Source organism: Pinus tabuliformis, chromosome 9 (genome assembly GCF_031772625.1).
Source record: "Pinus tabuliformis cultivar Carrire ecotype Pingquan chromosome 9, CPIR1, whole genome shotgun sequence".
In the NCBI taxonomy this organism is placed as follows: domain Eukaryota; kingdom Viridiplantae; phylum Streptophyta; class Pinopsida; order Pinales; family Pinaceae; genus Pinus; species Pinus tabuliformis.
The window spans coordinates 626,842,706-626,864,040 of record NC_142307.1 but is presented as its reverse complement, the minus strand read 5'-3'; the positions used below and the strand labels follow the sequence as shown (position 1 = coordinate 626,864,040).

Here is a 21,335-nt window from a genome sequence, read left to right as displayed (position 1 = left end):
CACAATAATCAATCACATCATTGAACACCGATATACCCTGGAAACCCCATAGGGTGAAAACCAGCAAACGTTTAATTTTATTGTTAAACGCTTATGAGGGTGTTCACCCCTCACTTAATGGATTATAAGAGATTCCATCCCTTATCCATTGTTATAAAATATTACAATGAAATATCATTAAAATACCACATACCTAGCTAAAAGTTATTACAATTATCATGAAACCATTTGCCTACATATCACCAGTCTTTACATTCTTGTGGCATGATTGCTCTATCAGTGTACCATTCCGCAACTCGTACTCATGAGCATGGACCGTTAGTTCTTTATTTGCCACAATGTTAGATATAATTTTTCTTTTTCACAAATCACCATCCTTTCCTATTATTGTTGTCATCAATAATCATTGGTAACAAGATTATATAAAGTATTAATCAGTCAATAATCATTCTTTAAAAGCGATCTTTTAACATCTATTCATATGTGCATACATGAGATGTAAATATAATATAACAACATGCTTCTTCTAACAACATTGAGCATGTATAACAAATAATTATTAAGCATGTCAAAATAATTACCCCATTACTGTGATCATAGTCGCACTGGCATACGTTCATATCTAAAGGAAACCACTGTAACCATCCATTTCACTTAAAGGATACTAGAAACTTATCTATGTCTTTCATGCATATAATTAGATAAAAAATTATTCGAAGAGAGCTAGCCCCTTAGCTTCTTATTTGTGCATGTAACTAAGTAATCTTTCCAATAAAGTAGATGTTCCCTTCTGAGGGGAAGCTAACATGATAGACATTATTATCATGCTTGCAAATGTAAGCCCATTTTCAAAAAGCATCTTTCACAAGATAGAGCTATTTATAAAATCTGTTGTATGCACAAAGACATGCATTGCACTAAACCATAACTAATGTGTTAGTCATTATCTCTTGCATGCATATATATGTATTTAAGAAAGGAAGTGTAGTACACTTATTCCAAGTAACTACTTGTTTTACTTTCCAAAATACCTATTATGTTCTGCACACAAATACATGTTTCTCCTTAAGATATCTAACACAATAGTTCTATTTTCATGCATATAACCAACTATCGTTTCTATGCTTCTTCATATGTGTTCTTTTCACATAGTTATTTTCAAGAACCCAACATAGTTTCTCTATCATTTATGTATAAAGTTATTATGCATTTTTTTCCAAGGAAGTATCATAACAAAGTTCTCATGCATTTTTTTTCAAGAAAGTATCATAATCATCCTTTCTTTTGGGCATAAGAACTAAGATAGTAGTAATGATAACCTTTTATGCATTAAACCATGCAATTAAATGAAATTATCCAATGTGCAACACACAAATCATTTACATTTTTTCTCACCAAAACATGTAACTTTTGCAAACTCTCACAAATGAGTTAATAGAATTAACTTATCTTTCATGCACAAGAAAAACCTTTTTACTCACCAAAACATGCAACTTATGCAAACTCTTGCAAATGAATTAACACAATTAAATTATCTTTCACCCACAAGAAAAAGCATATTCTTTCCAAAGAAGATTCATATGACTTATATTATCTCTATGCCTTTCATCTATCCATAGGTTATTATATTTTCTCATAACTAAGTATTCTTTTTCAAAAGAACTCCCTTGCCCATGAGAATATTTCACAAATTACCCTCTTTAATCTATATTCACTTCCACGAAAATGACTAGGAAATCCATTTTCAAGAAAATAGCATGCATCATATCTTTTCTTACATAAAAGGCATATGCAATGTCATATAAAGACAAGAAAGGTTAATTATCTTTTAACGCTGCAACAATCTTTTTCTACATATAGTATAACAATCTTTATCTATATATATATATATATATTATATATATATATATATATATATATATATATATATTCGGAAATCTATCATAATTTCTTAATTTTTCCATGCAAAACGCAACAACATGATATTTTCCAAAAATCTAAATAAACAATTTATTCTTCTCCATAAAGAATGAAGTTATTTATCTGTTAGTATAATATATTTGGATAATCTCTTGCAGACGAGAGAAACATAGTGACTTTCAATAGTCCATGATTTGGAAGGTTGTTGGCGATTTACAGCTCTTTCTTTACCCACTTATCTTACTACCCACTATGAAGAGGAGATTGAGGCCAACAAAGAGTATCTATCGCCAAGCTACTAAGCTCAGAGTGATTGTCTTTCCCTGATCTCTACGCTTAGAGCAATTGTCTTTCCCTCATCTTTTCTTTGTGAAGGCATTTAGCAATGAAAACTACAACAGTATAGAGCATCATGGGGTGGCTACCAAGGAAAAAGGGTGAATATTAATGGCTGCTGCAATAACTACAAGAGTATAGAGCATCATGCCGTGGCTACCAAGGAAAAAGGGGGAATATTAATGGCGGCTACAATTAGGGCCTTTTTGTTGAGCTTATAAAATGAGTCCAAGTACCAAACTTCATGTGTTATGACTATATTTTCTTAAATTATATTTCCCCCATCCACTAGAAGGAAAGAAAACCATTTAACTTGCTCACACTACTCCAATCATTTTCTTGGAACGCACAATGGTAGTTACAAGTCGTTCCATAACTACTTCTTGATTCGAAACTTCAACAAGTTAAATAATAATATTACGTAATTACATGAGTTTGGGTAGATATATTACATTTGATCACCATCTATCCAAAACCCCTATAAACTAAAAACTAAATAAATTATTTTTAATAGAAAATAAAAATAAATTATAAAAAGATAAGAAAAATAAAATAATTTAAAACTTAAACCTTTTATTTAAAACTTTATTATTATTAAAAAGATAATTTGAAAAAACTCAATTACTTATACTTTTCTTAATAAATCCTAGATTATTAGTTCAATGCATACATTACATATATTATTTATTTGGTTCATTGAATTCAAATTCTTGATACCTACATGAAAGACCAACATAAATGAGTGTTCAATAGATCTTTGATTAGATCTTGAAACGATCCAGTATACTCTTTCCCTTTAATTCCTGGTTCCAGAAAGCTCCTTCAAACTCTTCAAACTTGTATCCTCTATACACAGCCGGCTGATGTTCATCCACCATGCTACTTGCAGGAGCAATAAAAGCATCGTGTCCGGGAGAATAAAAAGTGGGAATTGATATGCGTGCACTCTGCTTATTCGTTATTACTCGATGATCCACGCTCTTAAATTTCCCATTGCTCACAACCTAATACAATTCAAATCACACACAACGCAAATTGAATGATTAGTATCAAATTCTTGCACAGAGAGAAAAAATAACTTAACTTTATAGATCTGCGAATTCTCTCTCACCTGCAGCTGATCTCCCAAATTGACCACAAACGCGTCAGCTATGGGTTCTACAGAAACCCACTTTCCATTTCTGAATACTTGCAGGCCACTGACATTATCGCTTTGCATTAACACAGTGATGGCGCTTGCATCTGAATGGCTTGCTGCACCAATAGTAAGATCTGGGTTTGGGCATGGGGGATAATAATTTATACTCATCATATGGCTATGTTTTCCAAGAATTTTATTCAAGTAATTGGAATCTAGCCCCAGAGCTTCTGAAATTGCAGCAAGCAACCTTAAAATCAGTGCTCTCAGCTCACCAGAGTACTTGCCCGCAATTTCTCTGTAACAAAACTCAAGTCAAAACAGCTAAACTTTTCCATGGTGGGTTAAGATGAATATTTTCTAGTGTTCTGTCTTAGATATCATGTAACAGATAAAGGTTTGCTGATTACCTGTAGGCTGCTGGTTTTTCAGGCCAAGAGCCGATGACTTCTTCTAGAGGATGACAAGGGTGAGTGAGATAGTCCAACCAGTTGAGAACCTTGTCTTTGTTAACATTGAAGCTGGTAGAAACCCGGGCTAGCTGCTTTACGTCCTCTGAGTAGAGGCATGCTCGGTCTTCGACTGGCATTTCGAAGAACTCTTTGGCTATCCCCATCATGCTTTCCATGACATTCTTTGGCACGCCATGGTTCACTATCTGATATGAATAAAAAATTAGTCAATCGGATATGAAACTTGACACAGTCACTATATTATATTAATACCAGCATACCAACAGAGATGTATAGACTCAATAGTCTGCACATTCAACCAAAAGTTTAAGTAAGTATTTGAGGGGAGGTAGAAACCTGGAAGAAACCATCTTTTTCGCATGCAAGTCGGATTTGATGGACTACCGTTGCTCTGTTAGGGCCATCCAGGTCTTTTAGGTCTATCACAGGGATGCTCTCAGAGTAAGAGATCTGAGACACCTGTAGGCGTTCATGGGGAGGCAGGATATATCTTTCCTGCACCTCCAGGTTGTTTGTTCCATTGGATATGAGCTTCTGAATGGCACTACTCAGCTGTTGGGTCTGCGCATCCATTGTAGAAGACATCTTGCTCCAATGTGTGTGCTACGGATATTAAACTTGCGAATTTATAGAGTACAGCAATATTACTTTTCTGGCAATATTAGATAATAAAGTAGAGCAATATTACTTTTCTGCCAATATTACATAGCAATCCTTCTTCGCCACCGTTTGACGACCAAGTACCCAATCCAAATGGATAGTTTTCCTTCTAGAGCGGTGACGACGGAAGAGTTGGTCCGTGAATTCAAATAAGGCAGGTGGCCGCCTAACATTCAAGAACGAGGATTGAATTTAGAGCGCCTGACGACGGAGTCTTTATGGGATGCGAGATTTGATGGTGAAGCTCCTGACGATTTGTTAACACATTCAAGAACGAGGATTGAATTTAGAGCGCCTGACGACGGAGTTTTGTCGGCATGCGAGGCACACTTTTGACGTTGGTTTTTGATAAAGGCCGTTTCACATCACGAGTGACTTCATCGTTCATCTCACCTTTTAAAGCAACTTTAGTCGGTAAACGAATCATTTTTTCCATTTGATTTTTTTATTTATTTGTAATTTTTTATAGTGATTTTTTTATACTAATATATATATATATATATGAAGGGTGGGTAAAACAAGTGGTGGCTAAAATATAATGAGAGTAGAATGAAAGAAATATGGGGTGAAATTTTTTTTTTTTATTTGGTAAGATTATAGAATTATTTGTTTGTATAGAGAATTTTTTGGAGAAATCACATTGAAGATTTTGGTCGATGCATTTCGAACCAACGAGTGTGGTTCATCTTGGGGACACGCTGAAGAAATAGATGCGTTTCGAGCGAGTGTGGTTCATCTTTAGGTCACGATGAAGAAACACATCCGGGAAGAAGGTTAAATAGGGAGACAGGTAAAAGTAACAACTAGAAGATAACATCTATATTTGACTGAAAGAGGTAAAGGGGGAATGTTTAATAATATTTAGATAAATTTTATTAATTTATTTATTGTTTAGTTTATAAAAAACAAATATATATTTTTTTATTTATCAACTTAATAATGGTTATATTAGATGAGGGTTTTAATTTCTGAATAAAAATAATAACTCATCATATTTTTAATGTATTATATTCAGTGAAATTATAATACATTATTAAATTATATATTTAAATTAAAATCGATATATATATATATATATATATATATATATATATATATATATATAAATTATACTATAATTATTAAATCTATCTATATATATATATAATCAAAACTAATTATTTATAATGACCCATATAGGTTTTATGCTTTTCATTTTTATTGTAATATATCCAGTTATAATAAATTATATAAATTAATATCGATATATAAATTTATACTATAGTTATTTAAAATGATATATATAACTTTTAATAATCTGAATATAAAGAATCAAATTTAATGATCTATATATGAAAAACTAAAAATTAGGGTTTTTAGAGATATTTGATTCTTTTTATTTCATTTATATATATAACGATATAATCAAAAGTTAAACTAATAATAAAGATTAAATATATAAATCTATATATATGCTATGCATGATTAAAGTTTAACATTTAATAAAAAGAGACTCTAATATTACTAAAACAGTTTTAGTATAAATAAAAATAATGTTGATAATTATATTATTTATTATTAAACCAATAAAATAAAGATTAAATATATAAATTTAAATACATTCTATTGTATAAAAAAGAGATTCTAATATCTAAAGCACTAGTATAAATAAAATAATGCTGAAAATGATAAATATTATTGATAATTAAATATTATTCATAAATAATAATAAATAAAAAAACCTAGACAAAGAAGGAGAAAACTATGAAGTGAGTGCAGGAATCTAACAGCTACTAATTTTCCAGCCATCATCCCTATTAATATTACTAGAGGGCCTCTCAATTTCAATGGCTTCCCTAAACTTCCGATGGTGGAAATGAGGATTCTTAGCGATAACCCTAGCCTCCTCAATGCATATATGATGCTTGGTCTTCTCTGCATGTTCGTCTAAAGCTGAAGATTTGGTCCTCCTATGCTTGATATCAGAAACATGTTCCTTGATCCTCTGGTTAATAGATCAACTAGTTTGACTGATGTATGAGGTTCCACAAGAACAATGGATGATATAAACACCTTTCATATCCATAGGGTTTACACAGTCTTTAATCGACTTAAGGGAACTTCTAATGGTGCTGAGCAGTCTAAAGGTTGAAGAAATTGTTGTTTCTAAGTCCCCTTCCTCCACACAAAGTAGTTCAATTGTTTCAAAGGAAGTCTTGTCATCTCCCATGAGGAATTCAAGTAGCTTCCTTTAGAGATAAGTCATTATACCACACAACAACTCAATATGTCAAAATGAAAGCAAATATTTTAACACAACAACTTCTTCAAGCACCAAGGACTTAGATAGCTATTATAATTTATGCCACAGATTTATAGAGGATATATACAATAAAGTAAGAAAGTGATATTGTGGGGGAGAATTCTTTACTGCCAACAAATAGTTCTTAAACCACAAAACCATAAAATGCTCAACATTTGAGCATGGAAATAGTAGACCCCCCAAAAATTTGAAATTAAATAACATGCTCACATGAAGATGATGCCCTCAAAAGTGGCAATCAGGGCTTCCCAAATACACACCCACTGAAACACATGTGTTATCCTAGGAGCATGCATGCATTCGTAGGCATTGAATTTTAGCAAGCCCTAAGATCTGAACCAAGATACCAACTAGGCCATCAAGTTATCATGGATCACGAGCGAATGCACAATCCTAAGAATGTGCACATGCTCTTAAAAATATGCACACCTTCCTAAGAATGTGCATGTGTTCTTAGGAATGTGCAGACCTTCCTAAGAAAGTTCATGTGCTTTTCGTAAGACACACACATTCTTGTGTGACTAGTTTTTATGTGCCCAAAACCCTATTTTTTGTGATTTTGGGATCACAATATATGTTTTTAAGGGTTATTGGGGAAAATTTATCATCCTTTGTCTACAACTATTTTCCAATCAATGACATACATCTTCCTTGTGTTCTAGGTAAGAAGTCTAATGGATTTTTTTTCTTTTTTTGTTTCCTAAAATTTTAGTTTAAAATTGAGAAAAATCCTAAATCATACCTTCAACAAAATCACCATATCAAATTGCAGAAAACTTGGTTACCATCAAACCTAGTGAGAACCCAAACCCGTGATGTATTATTTTTTTGTAGAATCGTAAATGCTCTAACGTTGAAAATTGGTGGAAAGGCTAAGGCACCTAAGTTCTAAAGAACCTAGAAATCATTTGGTGAAATTCCACACGGATTATATTTTATTAAAATAATCAATATTTTTAATGGAGTTCCTAAGTCTAAACTTAGGGAAATTAAAATATTAATAAGTATTAATCAAAATATGGGTAAGAATGATCTAGAATGTTGATCAAGTCATTTTTTAATCTTAGTTGTTGATTAGAGACTTAATCTCAGTCGTTGAAGTCTCAACAGGAAAAGTATAAGATGGAGGTTTGGGATTCATTTGGAAACACGCACAGAGGGGACAAATTGATCTAGAATTCGATTTCTAGGGCTAGGAAGCTGAAAAATTTAGACTATGTGATCATTCTGTAGCAGAGGGGCAGTGAGAATCCAGGAGAATGACTTTCCGAAGAATACTGATAGAGAGGTGGAGAGAGCTTACAGAGAGGCAGCGCAGTAGCCAAGAAAGTTGATGTTATGCCAGTCTGGGCCCATGTTGACTTAATGTAGAGCTAGAAAGGACTTCGCAGAGGGAAACGTTGCTTGTCACACAGAAGCTGAAACTGATGAAAACAGTTGGAACTATCGGGAACTCCCAAAATAGTCGAGATAGCTGACATAGAGGGAAGAGGAGCTGACGTAGGGCCTACGTAGGGCCAACACAGAAGTAGGTTGTGTTAGCCAGTCTTGTGCTGGATTAGCTGGAATTTTGCCTGGTAAAGTGAGGTAAAACTCACTCAGGTTTTCCGCAAGTATTTTCTTTGTAAAGGATTGCTAGATAAGAATCCTATATTTGTATTCAGATATTTCTCCTACATAATAATAAACCTCAGAATTGTTGCACTGATTTTCCTGCATTGGGTTTTTCCGGGGACTATTGTGTACAAAAGTAAGTGTGTCCTATGTGTCTTGTTCTTTTCTCTATTTTCTGTTTCATGAGATCAAATATTTAATGAGTGTAGGTTATAGAAGTAATTTTCTTCAATATTCAAAATAATAACTTGATGAATGTAATTTAAAAATCAAGTAGGTGAAGTAGATTCAGATTTGGTGCAGTAGGGGTTCCTTCAGTGTAGGAATTTTCACATGGTATCAGAGAATTGATTTTGAAACAGGAAGAGAAAATCCAGTGCTCAGCACTGATGCCGAAAGCTGCACTTGGAAGAAATTCAAATCCCATTGAAGGGATTTCGTAGTCCTTGTCAAGAAGTAGATATGAGGAAATCTCTCTCTGAGTGAGATGACAAAGAGGTACAATTTCTAGTTTGTGAGTTTGTAGAGGCAGAGGGAGTGATGTAGAGCCTCAACGCATTGCTTGAAGGGCGTAGTTTTTGTTGGGGTAGAAATCTGTTAGAAAAGAACAAAGACACGTAGAAGGAGAATTTTCTCATAAAAGAACTTTCTGCCAGAAAGTTTGAATTTCTCACTTGCTGAGAAAGTGAGCAGTGCTAAGCAGTGACTAGATGAGTCAGTTTGACAATTGGGTGAGATGGCATTGCATGGGCTCAGAGATTAGGATAGGTTGGATGGAGCCTCCAACTATGTCATATAGAAGACTAGAATCTTAGTTGTTCTCGAGGAATATGATCTTGAGGCCTATGTCAAGAGTACTATGGTTGTTCCTACTGACAACGATCAAAGGGAGAAGTACATGACCAAGCAGGGGAAGGAAAAGAGGCTCATTCTCGATGGATTTTGAGATCACGTGGTCTCACACTTGCAGGGCAAGGATACAACCTGAGATATGTGGGGAGCCTTGTCTTCTCTGTATGAAGGTTCCTCCAAACAACGGAAGATGTATTTAGAGCAAAAGTTGCAGTGGACTTTGATGTAGAAAGGAGAAGGGGTGAATGTCTATCTTCAACGTCTTTAGGACACTAGAGACTAGCTTGCTGCAGTGGGGTCCACTCCTCAGCCAACCGCGATGGTGAGGATAGCCTTGAATGGGGTCTTAGATGAATGGAAATTTTTCATCCAAAGCATATTAGGTAGGGAAAACCTACCTTCATGGGAGGAGATGTAGGCGACTCTTCAGCGGGAGGAGTTAAGGAGGGACCTAGTAAAGGTCAACTTGAATGGAAATAGTGGGAGTGGCACAAAGACAAAGGAGGATGAGGAAAACACAGCTCTAGCATTGAAGAGATGGAATAAGACGAAGTGAACGAAGGACATTTCGAAGGAGAAATGTTTTAGTTGTGGTGAGATGGGCCATTATGCATCCTAGTGTCCTTTGAAGAAAAATGATAAGGATGAGAAACATGATCCTAAGGTTGCTTCAATAAAGATTGATGAAGATGAGTTTTCCATGAGTGCCCTCACATCTCCCGGAGGGAGATGGGGCAATATTGAGTTGTAGTCGAGAGGACTACATGTGGGCAGGATCCTTGAGGTTTCCACTTCTTGGATCAATTCCTTGCTACGTGAGCCCAAAATTTAGTAGTAGCGAGATGGAATTAGTGTTAGATGATGCAGTGTATTGTTTGGAGGATAGATGTAGTAGCCCGATACCAAGAGTTGATCAACATAGAGCAAGGTTAGTAGTAGTGTAGTTGGCAGAGTGCAAAAGTTAGCAGTAGCACAAAAGATTCAGAGGGTTAAATAATGAGCAGTCAGATTCCGAAATCCATGGTATTATGTTGAACATAGTTAAGTTCATCTAATTTTGGATGTTTTTTAGTTGCTTCTCTCAGCAACTTAGTTGCAGTATGGATGCAGTGTTGGCAGTGGCAATGCTAGCAACATAGAAGATGCAACATTTGAGAGGAAGTTGTAGTACAAGATGCAATAGTGGAAGTGGCAGTGTCATGGAGAACAATACAATAGTAACATCAACACAATGTTGGTGGTAGAAACAGTGCAAAAAGGAGGTGCTTCAGAAACAGAGCAGCATGCACGCGGATATTGTTGCTAGAGCACTTTCCTTACTAAGAGGGAGTGTTAGTTTTTGGTAGCATCAGAAGTGCTCTAGCCTTGAAAATTGGTAGAGAGGCTAAGGCACACGATTCCTAAAGAACCCAAAAATCGTTTGGTCAAATTTCACTCGGATCATATTTTATTAAAATAATTAATATTTTTAATGCAGTTCCTAAGTCCAAACTTAGGGAAATTAAAATATTAATGGGTATTAATCAAAATATGGGTGAGAATGATCTAGAAGGTAGATCAAGTCATTTTTTAATCTTAGCCATTGATTAGAGACTTAATCTCGGTCGTTGAAGTCTCAACTGGAAAAGTATAAGATGGAGGCTTGGGTTTCATTTTGAAACCCACACAGAGAGAACAAATTGATCTAGAGTTTGATTTTTGGGGCTAGGAAGCTGAGAAATTTGAACTAGGTGATCAAACTATAGCAGAGGGGCAGTGAGAATCCAGGAGAAGGACTTTCCGAAGAATAATGAAAGAGAGGTGGAGAGAGCTTACAGGGAGGCAACGAAGTAGCCGAGAGAGTTGACGTTGGGCCAGTCTGGGCCCATGGAGTCTTGACACAGAGCCAAAAAGGATTGTGCAGAGGGAAAAGTTGCTTGCCACCTAGAAGACGGAACTGCGGGAAACAACCGAAACTGCCAGGAATTTCTACAATAGATGGGATAGCAGATGTAGAGGGCAGAGGAGTTGACATAGGGCCTACACAGGGCCAATACAAAAGTAGTCAAGGTTAGCCAGTCCTGTGTCGGATCAGTCGAAATTCTGCACGGTGAAGTGAGGTGAATCTCAATCAATTTTTCCGCCAATATTTTCTCTGTAATGGATTTCTATATGAGCATCTTATATTTGTATTCAAATATTTCTCCTACATAATAATAAACCCTAAGAACTGTTGTAGTGATTTTCTGGCAATGGGTTTTTCTCAGGACAATTGTGTCCAAAAATAAGTGTGTCTTATGTACCTTGTTCTTTGCTCTGTTTTCTATTTCATGAGATCAAATATTTAATTAGTGTAGGTTTCAAAAGTAATTTGCTTTAGTATTCAAAAGAATAACTTGATGAATGTAATTTAAAAATAAAGTAGGTGAAGTAGATTCAGATTTGCTGTAGTAGGGGTTCCTTCAGTGTAGGAATTTTCACACGATGGTCAAACTATAACTTAGAATAACCAAAACCCAACCAAGAACAAATAATTCCCATTGATGAAATGGATTTATCCTTTTCTACTTTGAGGGTACTAATACAGGATCTGCAAAACAAAAGAGATCCCTCAAAATTGTCTCTTGCAAGTTCATTAAATTCAATTGTATCATCCATTTCCAATGGATAGTGCTACTTAACCAATATTTTTTATTATAGACCTAGAATGTATGAACGCTATTGAACTGGTCTTAATAAAAACCAAATTAGAGAAATTAACATTGCTAAACAAGATTTTTTGTTTGTTTTCACTTACCCAAGGAATGGCAAATGTTTATGAGTAAACGAAAAACACATTTGTATGGACGGTTGCACATACCAACCACTTCAATACCATTGGATGGATAGGCGATTCATGGTATTTGATAAACCTCCTTCTAACAATAGGGAGGTACCCCTATATTTCTTAAGAAAGTTATGGGAAAATTTCAGGCTAGGTTTCCATATAAACTACTTTGACATGGGAGAATCCCAAGGGGTGAGTCGTGAGTCTACACGAGATACATAAAAGGCTAGGTGAAACCTAACACTAGGTCCTTATCCACTTAGACGAAGTCATAATCCCCCTACCCAACATCCTCTTGTAATGGATATCAATTTTTTTTTCTATGTGGTTCGTGGTCCCCACAGATTAGTGACCACTAGATCCATAAAATAATTTATTACATAAAATAATATTTGGAATCATTAGGTCCCTCAGAGTGAAAAGACTGAAGAAACTTAGGGCCAAGATGTTAAGGCCAATTACAGTTCCAGCTAATGCCAAGTGAATTTGGCTTCTTGAGATTTGAAACTTTTTCCTAATTTCCTGGAACTCTTCGAACACCCTAAGCTTATAAACAGAGAGCTTGGTGGAAAAGAGGATAAAATAGCTATGAAGAGATGAAAGAAGAACAGGCATAGCTTCAGGGGCAAAGATTGCAAGTGAGGTAGAGGCCATGAAAACAAGCATGATGGAATGCTTAATGCATTCTCCGCGTAGAGATTTCTCGTCTCCATACCCTACAAGTTGTTGTTTATCTTCCTCCTTCAGGCAATGCCCTAAGGTGACCTGGAGATTCGAACTGCAGATCTCACCCTAAGGCGTTTTAACTTTTAATATCTTCAAAAATGCATATACTAAGAGGCTTTGATACTGCAAGTGCATTGTTGTCTACACTGATCTTTTTAGCCATTGCGTGGATATGGTCACTATGACAGGGCGGGATCGAGATGGTCCCTTGGGTGTTGAGTGCTCAGCAAGTCAGTTTTACTTTTTAGATCACGACATGGGCCTTGCAATCCCCAACTTATAGTCGTGACTTGCAATGAAGCCTGTGTTTTGTTCCAGATTTGCGAACAGGGTATCAAGAGTATCCATGAAGGGATCATTGATTTGGAATTGGTAGTAAATATTATGCCATTGGCAGTCGCTTCCATTGATAGAGTCTCATTCATGCACCATAACACTCATATCCAGTGCCTTAAACTCCACAAATCACTGAAACGGATTTTCCTGGAAATTGGGCGTAAAAGACTCTGGTGTAAAACTAGTGCACACATATGTCAAATGGAGATATGTGCACAAATGTGAAACAGACACGAGAAGTGTAGACAAAAACCAGAGGTCGACTGATTCAAAAGAAAGGCCAATTGGCATAATAATGGATGCAAAATTTCAAGAGTGAAAACAAAGTTTCAATGGTTCTATAGTATTTTAAGATCATCTAAATTTTAAAAATAATAAATCACAACTAAAATTATTTTTCAGTGTCAAATTTGTTTTCGGTAGACACTCAATTAGTGTTTATATATTTCAAGATCTAAATAGTTTTGGAGGATGTTCTTTGTTTTAAATTGTAGTTATAAAATATATATATATATTTAAAATGTGTTCAGCAACCATGGATAGAGTTCCATATTTTTTGGAAATTCATTTTTTTTTTAATGTCCTTTACTATATTTTGAAATTTATTTTGAATGGTAAGGTGTTTTTAATAAATATTCAAACTTGTTTATCAATTTAATGTGCAAAAAAGTGAATAATATATTGGGATATATTACTGTTTTTAATAATTGATGTTATTTTTAAAGGTGATCACTCAATTATGAACATTAAATGCGAAGGAAATTCTAAATTCTAAATTTTATATGTATATTTTTAATAAATTTATTATAATGTAAAAATGAAAAATAATATATAAAATTTAAATTTAATTATATTATTATTTATATCTATAATTATATTAGGGAAAAAAATATTATATGAATAGGCATAATATAACCTGAAAAGTATAAATGAGTGTACCATATTGAAAAGAAATTACTTTAATAAAGTTGTACCAGCACATACCTATAACTTAAATCTCAACTCCCAATCACATTTTGCTTGATTTCTCTATCACCATTAACTCATGACATCAAATAGGGATTTGATTTCATTATATTATTGCACCATACATCTTAATAGATTAATTAATGTGACTTCTAATCATGTTCTATTTGGAAAAAAAATCACTAAATTCTCTCTCCTTCATATTAAGTCCCCTCTTTGTACTTTCTTTCTTTCTTTATGGACAATATTTAGGTTTGTAAATCTATTTTGTAGTGGTATCATGGGCAAGTGGATGTTAAACAAAATAAAATTTAATATATTTATTATTATAATTTTAATATTTTAAGGTATTGAATTATTGGTAAAGGATCAAATATTTTAATGTGTAATTTTTTTTAATTATTTAATTCTATGCAATGTATTAATTTTTTCATAATATTAATAATAATTTATTTTTAATGTTATGGCCAAGTCATACATTAAATTAGTTTATGAGTCTTTTTGTTTGTGGTAGAAGGGACCTACCTCCAAGTAATAATTTGATTACTAAAGTTTAGTGAGGTATACATAATTTACATTCCTCTAGATTTCAAGTTGCGATTTGATTCTTCACAGTGCCTAATAGATCCTAGTTTAAGCTGTTGTTGTTTTGCATATTCCACTTAGTAAATCATACAACTTTAACTACACTCCAGACCAACCGAGCATAAGAACTTTTTCTCCAACTATGCACAAAGGTACGTAACTTGCACATTTAGTATTTATATACAAAGAGATAGATTGAAGCAATGACCATCTATGTCCCCAATCATCTTCAAAATATTCCAAAATTTATCTGTCAACATTTAACCAAATTCAAAATTATCTACCTTTTATAGTGACCAAATAGATGTGCCATCATTATTAACAACACAAACAAGTTGATTCTTATATAACCCTAATGAATTGAAAAATATTTGTATTAGCAATTGAGATTGAGTTGAGATGGAGTTATGCTGAGAGGAAGATGCACGAATTTCTGCAGAAGGTTTGGTGTGAATGTGGATCTCAGAAGGTCTAGTCAAGACCAATGATCGGGACTATGACTATTTACTGGACACTGGGTGTAGGTATGTAAAGTTGCTTCTCGATATTTCCTTGGTGAATGAAGAGGTTGATGAAGTCGATGAAGTTATTGTGCGCTATATTTATGTTCACGATGTTCTCCGCGATATGGGGATTTATATCATCAAGAAAGAGGAAAATTATGCAATTAGGGCAAGTCATAGGTTTCAACGTTTCCACGACATGGATATCACTTTGCAACAACAATATTACATCTTCTCCGACCAATGAATTTAGATGTCCGAAAGTAGTTTCTCTAATGTTACGAGAAAATATATATTTGAGAGAAATTCCACAAAGCTTTTTCCTTAATTTCACCAATTTGAAGGTATTAGACCTATCTCTATTACCCTTAAAATCATTGCCAGCATCATTGTGGCGATTGATGCACCTTGAGTTTCTTGACTTTAGGTGTTGTTACCGCTTGGTGCCGCTTCCACATGACATTAAAGTACTTTTAAAGTGCAAGATTATAGAGACATCGTCATCTGGGAATGGGATGGTGCACAATGATGAACTCACTTAGCATAGAAAATTCATGTAATCTCTGTCTGGGAGATCTGAACTTTGCATGCATATATAATTTGTTCAAGTAATCTGTGCATGGGATTTTGTTGAATTTAAGCTTCTGTGATCTATATTAAGTTTTTGACAAGGGTTATTTTACCAAAATCACATCATAATTTATTTGTTGACACTTTTTGAAGAAATAAGTACACAAATGAATTATGATGTGATTTTCGCCAAAAACTCTTCTCAAAATCTCAAGATTTTATCAATTTATTCTTTCTATTATATAATTTATAATATTTTTTTATTTAAAATTTAACATTTAATTCTAATTTTACTTTAATACAAAAATAGTCCTCTCTAAGATTTTTAAAACTTTTACCATATTATTTTAATAATAAATTATTTCTCTTATAAAATAATACAATATATCTATATGGTCATGTTTTATAAAATAATTTTAATAATATTGAATGCGAAGTGTTTAATCTTTAAAATTGGGAGATAAACTCAATGTAATTGAGAATGCCTATCTTTCATGTATATATATTGATATTAAATATTTAAATGATATCTTGATATTAAATATTTAAATGATATATTCATAAAAGTTAAAATATTTTTTTAATACAAATTTCATTTTTTATATAAAAAAGATTATATTAATTGGAAAATGATATATATATTTATTTTGCAAAGTTATATATATATATATATATATATATATATATATATATATATATATATATATATTAATTTAAAATTTGGAAAATTAAATTTTATTATAAATTTTAAATAATAAAAGTTTATTTGAATTTAGTTGAGATTAAACTTTTTATAAAAGTTTTTTGCGCCTAAATATTTGAGCTTAATTTTTTATTTTTTTGGATAACCACATGCTTATTAGCTAATTTTAAGGATGGAAAGTATATAAAATTAGGTGAATTTTATTAGTCCTAAGATGCAAACTATAAAATGTTTGGTTATAATTTAGTAAAATTATACAAATTTTTAAGGATTTTATATAATTTTTTTTTATTTTTCAGTGACTTTTAAGATAAAATAATTGTATCTTATAAAATTTGAGTGAATCATTTCTAGAAAAAATGGAAACTAGTGAATTTTTTTTGGAAAAACAATGGAAAATTATCCTATTTGCAAAATTTAGCTCCTAAAATTCTCCCTTGTCTCCTCTCCTACCATAGGCTAGAATTGTCTCTTGGCTATTATAGACTCTTTAAAACACCACTAAGTCATTTATGATAGATCTTCAAAAGGTGGTGATTTTGTGACAAGATGGAAAATAACCATTGAATAGGGATTTCCTATTTCCTTTGCCAAAAGCGTTTTTCCAACTGGATTAATTCTAATGACACCTTCTAATATCATAATTCTTAGACACTTACTTCTCCTTCTTCCTTGCCCTTGTCTTTCACTCTCCAAATTTTTCTTTAAATGATTTTGGGATAAAGCTCCAAATGAATCCTCCTACTTGCAATAGTGGGAAAAATTCTTAATATTGAATGGGTTGTTTGGCATCTTACTATTTCTCGAGTGGCAACAAACATTAGTATTGTGAATTCTTTTACAAAACAAAACCAAACCAAAGATGCCTTGCATACCTCTTCAAGCTATGCTTGTGCTCATTAGCTTGGTCTCCCAAGTGTGGGTGCATAGTTGGATGGTAGATATATCTCTTGGATGGCCTCCTTCAAGCTTTTACAAGCAAGTTGGAATGGTTTTCTTCCCACTTATTTTTTCACTACCTACCTTTTTCAATTGAATTGACTTATTCTTTAATCCTTTGTGCCTTGGAAAAGGTTGTTAGGTTACCATTGATTATGCCAAACTCTCTTGTTCATTGAATTCTAGGCCTTTATGCTTAAGCCTATGTTCAACTACAATGAATTTTAGAATCCCATGACTTCTCTTTCAGATCCTTTGTCCATTATATCCCATTGGTTTAATGAGCTTGGAACAAATTCCTTTGGCTTTCTTTTCAAAATCACCAAGGGTTCTTAAGATATAGAAATTTTGAATAATATGACACTTATTCACAGAGATTATCCCGATTATACACTATTGCGAAATGCATGCATAATACATAACCTCCTCTACGTTGATCATCAATTTTACGGAATTAAAAACAATGAAACATCAATCGCATGTGCACATTAACACAGTATGTAACCCGGGGAAAGCATACAGCTAAAAACCCCACACTATCTGTATATTATATTGATTGAGAACATGTAACAATACATAGTACAATACTCCTAGCAAGTACTCAGTACTATCTCCACCTGTTACACACAAACTAGCTCAGATCTGAATTAATCACAGGTTCAAATCTCCTCCGCTACTTGCCTACCTCCACTGCGCAATCCTGCATGAGAATAGATGAGAATGACTGATCCAAACTCGTATTTCCCTTTTGTTGTACTACGCAATCCTCATTGGCAATCTCAATCCACTGATTGTGCAAATCTCTTGCACAACTATAGTCACAACTGACAGCTATCTTGCCCTTTCACTTACCTCTAACACTTGTCTCAACTAAACTGTCCATGCACTGAGTTAACTAATGTATTCTTTAGTTTCTTTTTGAGTTAATAATTAGTGAATTAATTCACATCACTCATCACTAGTGTATTCTGCAGTTAGACTAAATACAACTAGTTCAACTAAGTCAAACTGAACACAACTCCATCAACTCCACCAAACTCAATCAGTTGAGTTCTAACTGAAGTTCTGCATGCAATAGCTCAAGTAACCCATAAGGAATGCGTATTTCCTTCTGTCAGCTGCATGTGCCACATCTGTAGCTCGAACTGAAGTGCCCCAAGAGAATATGATAAAGTTTATAGTCCAAATATTATTAAGGGGTAATAATATTTGATTTTCTATTTTTGAACTAGCAGTCTAAAAATAGACTCTGCTCACTCCGCTGTGATCCAGAAATAGAAGTCCATCTATTTTTCCCAACATGACCAATCATCCATAAATAGCATCCTGCAAATCATAGACCATGATCCATATGTCTAAAAGTAGACATAGTCTAAAAATAGACTTTGCGCCAAAAATAGCCTGCTGGCCCACTTAGTGAAGGCGACTTCTTTTCACTAAGCTCCATCATCTTGTTGCATTTTCAACACTCCCTCTCAACAAGATATGGATTATTAGCAACCTTTGTCCTGCAACTTTGGAATGTTCTACATGCAACACATTTTCCCGGTCCATTTTCTCCAACAACACTTGGAACAAAAACACTCCCAATTGACCACTCTGTTGGGCTAGGAACATACTCTGATGATGAAGCTCTACCTGCTGCTGACAAGTGCTCCCTCTCTGACATCTACGCTACTGCAACATCTCCATGCATCTCGCACCATTGGACACTTCTCTGTGCCACCTAGCACTGTGCAAAATAATTGTGCCTCTCGCATTGCTGCAGCCTGCTAGCTATGCACTGTCCTAGGATTCCCTACACTGTCGCTCTCTCTGCCACTTCATCCGCATCTGTCTCTACCCAATCAGTCAGTTCTTTCTACTCCACATCGGGGCTCCTATAGCAAGGTCTCATCTAAGAGGTTGGGTACCTCAAGGATCTTGCCCCTCCTCCTTGGGACGATCACTCTATATCGCCCCACCTCCTACCTGGAGGTATGGCTGCATGTGATCCCTCAGCCCACCTGGCTCGAAGTTTCCCCCTACTGGAGGTCTCTGCATGATTAGATGTCTCTACTCGATCTCGTCTCAGCTTCCCTTGTTGTGGCTACTCCACAACCTCTTGAAGCTGCTGCACCAATCGTGGCTCCTCCACAATCATCTAAGACTTCTTCTGGCTCTGCATGTTGAGAAGTAATATACACTCCCTCTCAACCACCAAGTCTCCATCAGTTGCCTCACTACTTAAGGCTTTGCATGCATCTTGAACCTCAGGAGCATATAGGTTCTTGACTCGTGAACCAATCTGCTTCACCTGCCTATTGATGATGTGTCTAAGGAAAACCTTTCCCTTACTGAAGACTACATCATAGCCTCTGTCTTCCAGCATTGCGATCGACACCAAGTTTCTCTTCAGTCCTAGTACATACTTGACATCGGTCAAGGTAAAGCGAGCTCCATGCTCCCTCTGAAAAATAACCATGCCTACACCTGAGACATTATACTTCTCATCATTACCCATTGCTATGAGTATCTGGAGATCTTTCTCCTCCAAAGTACTGAACAAACATTTGTCACCGGTCATGTGGAAAGAAGCTCCACTGTTAAGAAACCAACCACTTCCCACCATGGATGAAACCATGCATGCGAAGAGTGTGAAATCCAACTCAAACCATGAAGCAAGTGCCTCACCTTCAGATCCTTCCCCAGATCCCTTCTTGGATTTCTTCTTTGGGCAATTAGTAGCATAATGGCCCAACTCATGACAACGAAAGCATCTCACCTCAACTTGTCAACATTCTTCCCATCATTGGAAGAACTGGATTCGGAAAGAGAACCCTTCTCCTTCCCCTTCTTTGCTTTGGCAGCCAAAGTGCAATTTTCTTCATTAGATGCCTTTGATGAAGATCCGTCCCTGGTATTCCGCATGATCTCCTCTTGGACAAGATCCGACCAAAGTTGCTCCCATCCTGACAATTTCTCCCAACCATTGACAGAGTCCTGATAGGATGCCAACTCTTCGAAAGACCAAGGAGAGCTAAGCTCACCAAGTCCTCATCATCGACAGTCACCCCCACACTTCCCAGCTCATCCCGGCATTGGGTGAACCTCATGAGATACTTGGGCATACTGTCTCCATTCTCACACTTAATGTTTCTAAGTTTATCCTTGAGCGCCAACTTCCTCTGGTCGTTCTTGCTTTGGAATAAATCTGTCAACGCTTTCCACATCAAGTATGGAGAAGCCTTTCCATGCAAGCTGGATACAATGTGATCCTTCACGCCCTCCAATAGAATCCTTCGACACTTTGCTGTCTTCTTTTACAAAGCCTCAACATGAGCAGCATCAGTAGGCTTTGGGACCTCAGCATCTATGAAATCCTTCAACCCATTGTCATCTAACACCGCCTCCATCTTGTCTTTCCATGCAATGTAATTCGAGCTGCCTTCAAGAGCATACTCCAATCACAATCCGTTGAAAGACATTTCAACTTCAACACCAAGAACACACTGCTGCAAATTCGAATTCCACCAGCTGAAAACTCAACCGCTTTTGATCTAAAATTCGTGAGAACAAAATATTTCTGATACAAAGATTGACTATATGGGCATTCACCGGATATCTCACCTTCCAAAAGAAGGATGAATCCAGAGGCTACCTGGCCCGATTACAGACTATGCCTGAAGAAATAAAATGTAATCACTTTCGGAATAATAGATCTGATGATCAACTTGCTCCGATACCATATAGAAATTTTGAATAATATGACACTTATTCATAGAGATTATCCCGATTATACACTATTGCGGAATGCATGCATAATACATAACCTCCTCTACGTTGATCATCAATTTTGCGGAATTAAAAACAATGAAACATCAATCGCATGCGCACATTAACACAGTATATAACCCAGGGAAAGCA

The 21,335-nt window shown here is 34.9% G+C and overlaps 1 protein-coding gene across 1 annotated transcript; it reads right to left on the bottom strand.

Moving 5' to 3' along the window:
• Positions 1-2,849: 2,849 nt before the first annotated feature.
• LOC149150178 (protein DMR6-LIKE OXYGENASE 1-like) lies at positions 2,850-4,508 on the bottom strand. Its single transcript, XM_089438971.1, has 4 exons — positions 4,204-4,508; positions 3,805-4,052; positions 3,368-3,692; positions 2,850-3,260 (listed from the first exon to the last, which is right to left on the bottom strand). The coding sequence occupies exons 1-4, from the start codon at positions 4,450-4,452 to the stop codon at positions 3,018-3,020; spliced, it is 1,065 nt and encodes a 354-aa protein (XP_089295097.1). The 5' UTR covers positions 4,453-4,508; the 3' UTR covers positions 2,850-3,017.
• Positions 4,509-21,335: the final 16,827 nt, after the last annotated feature.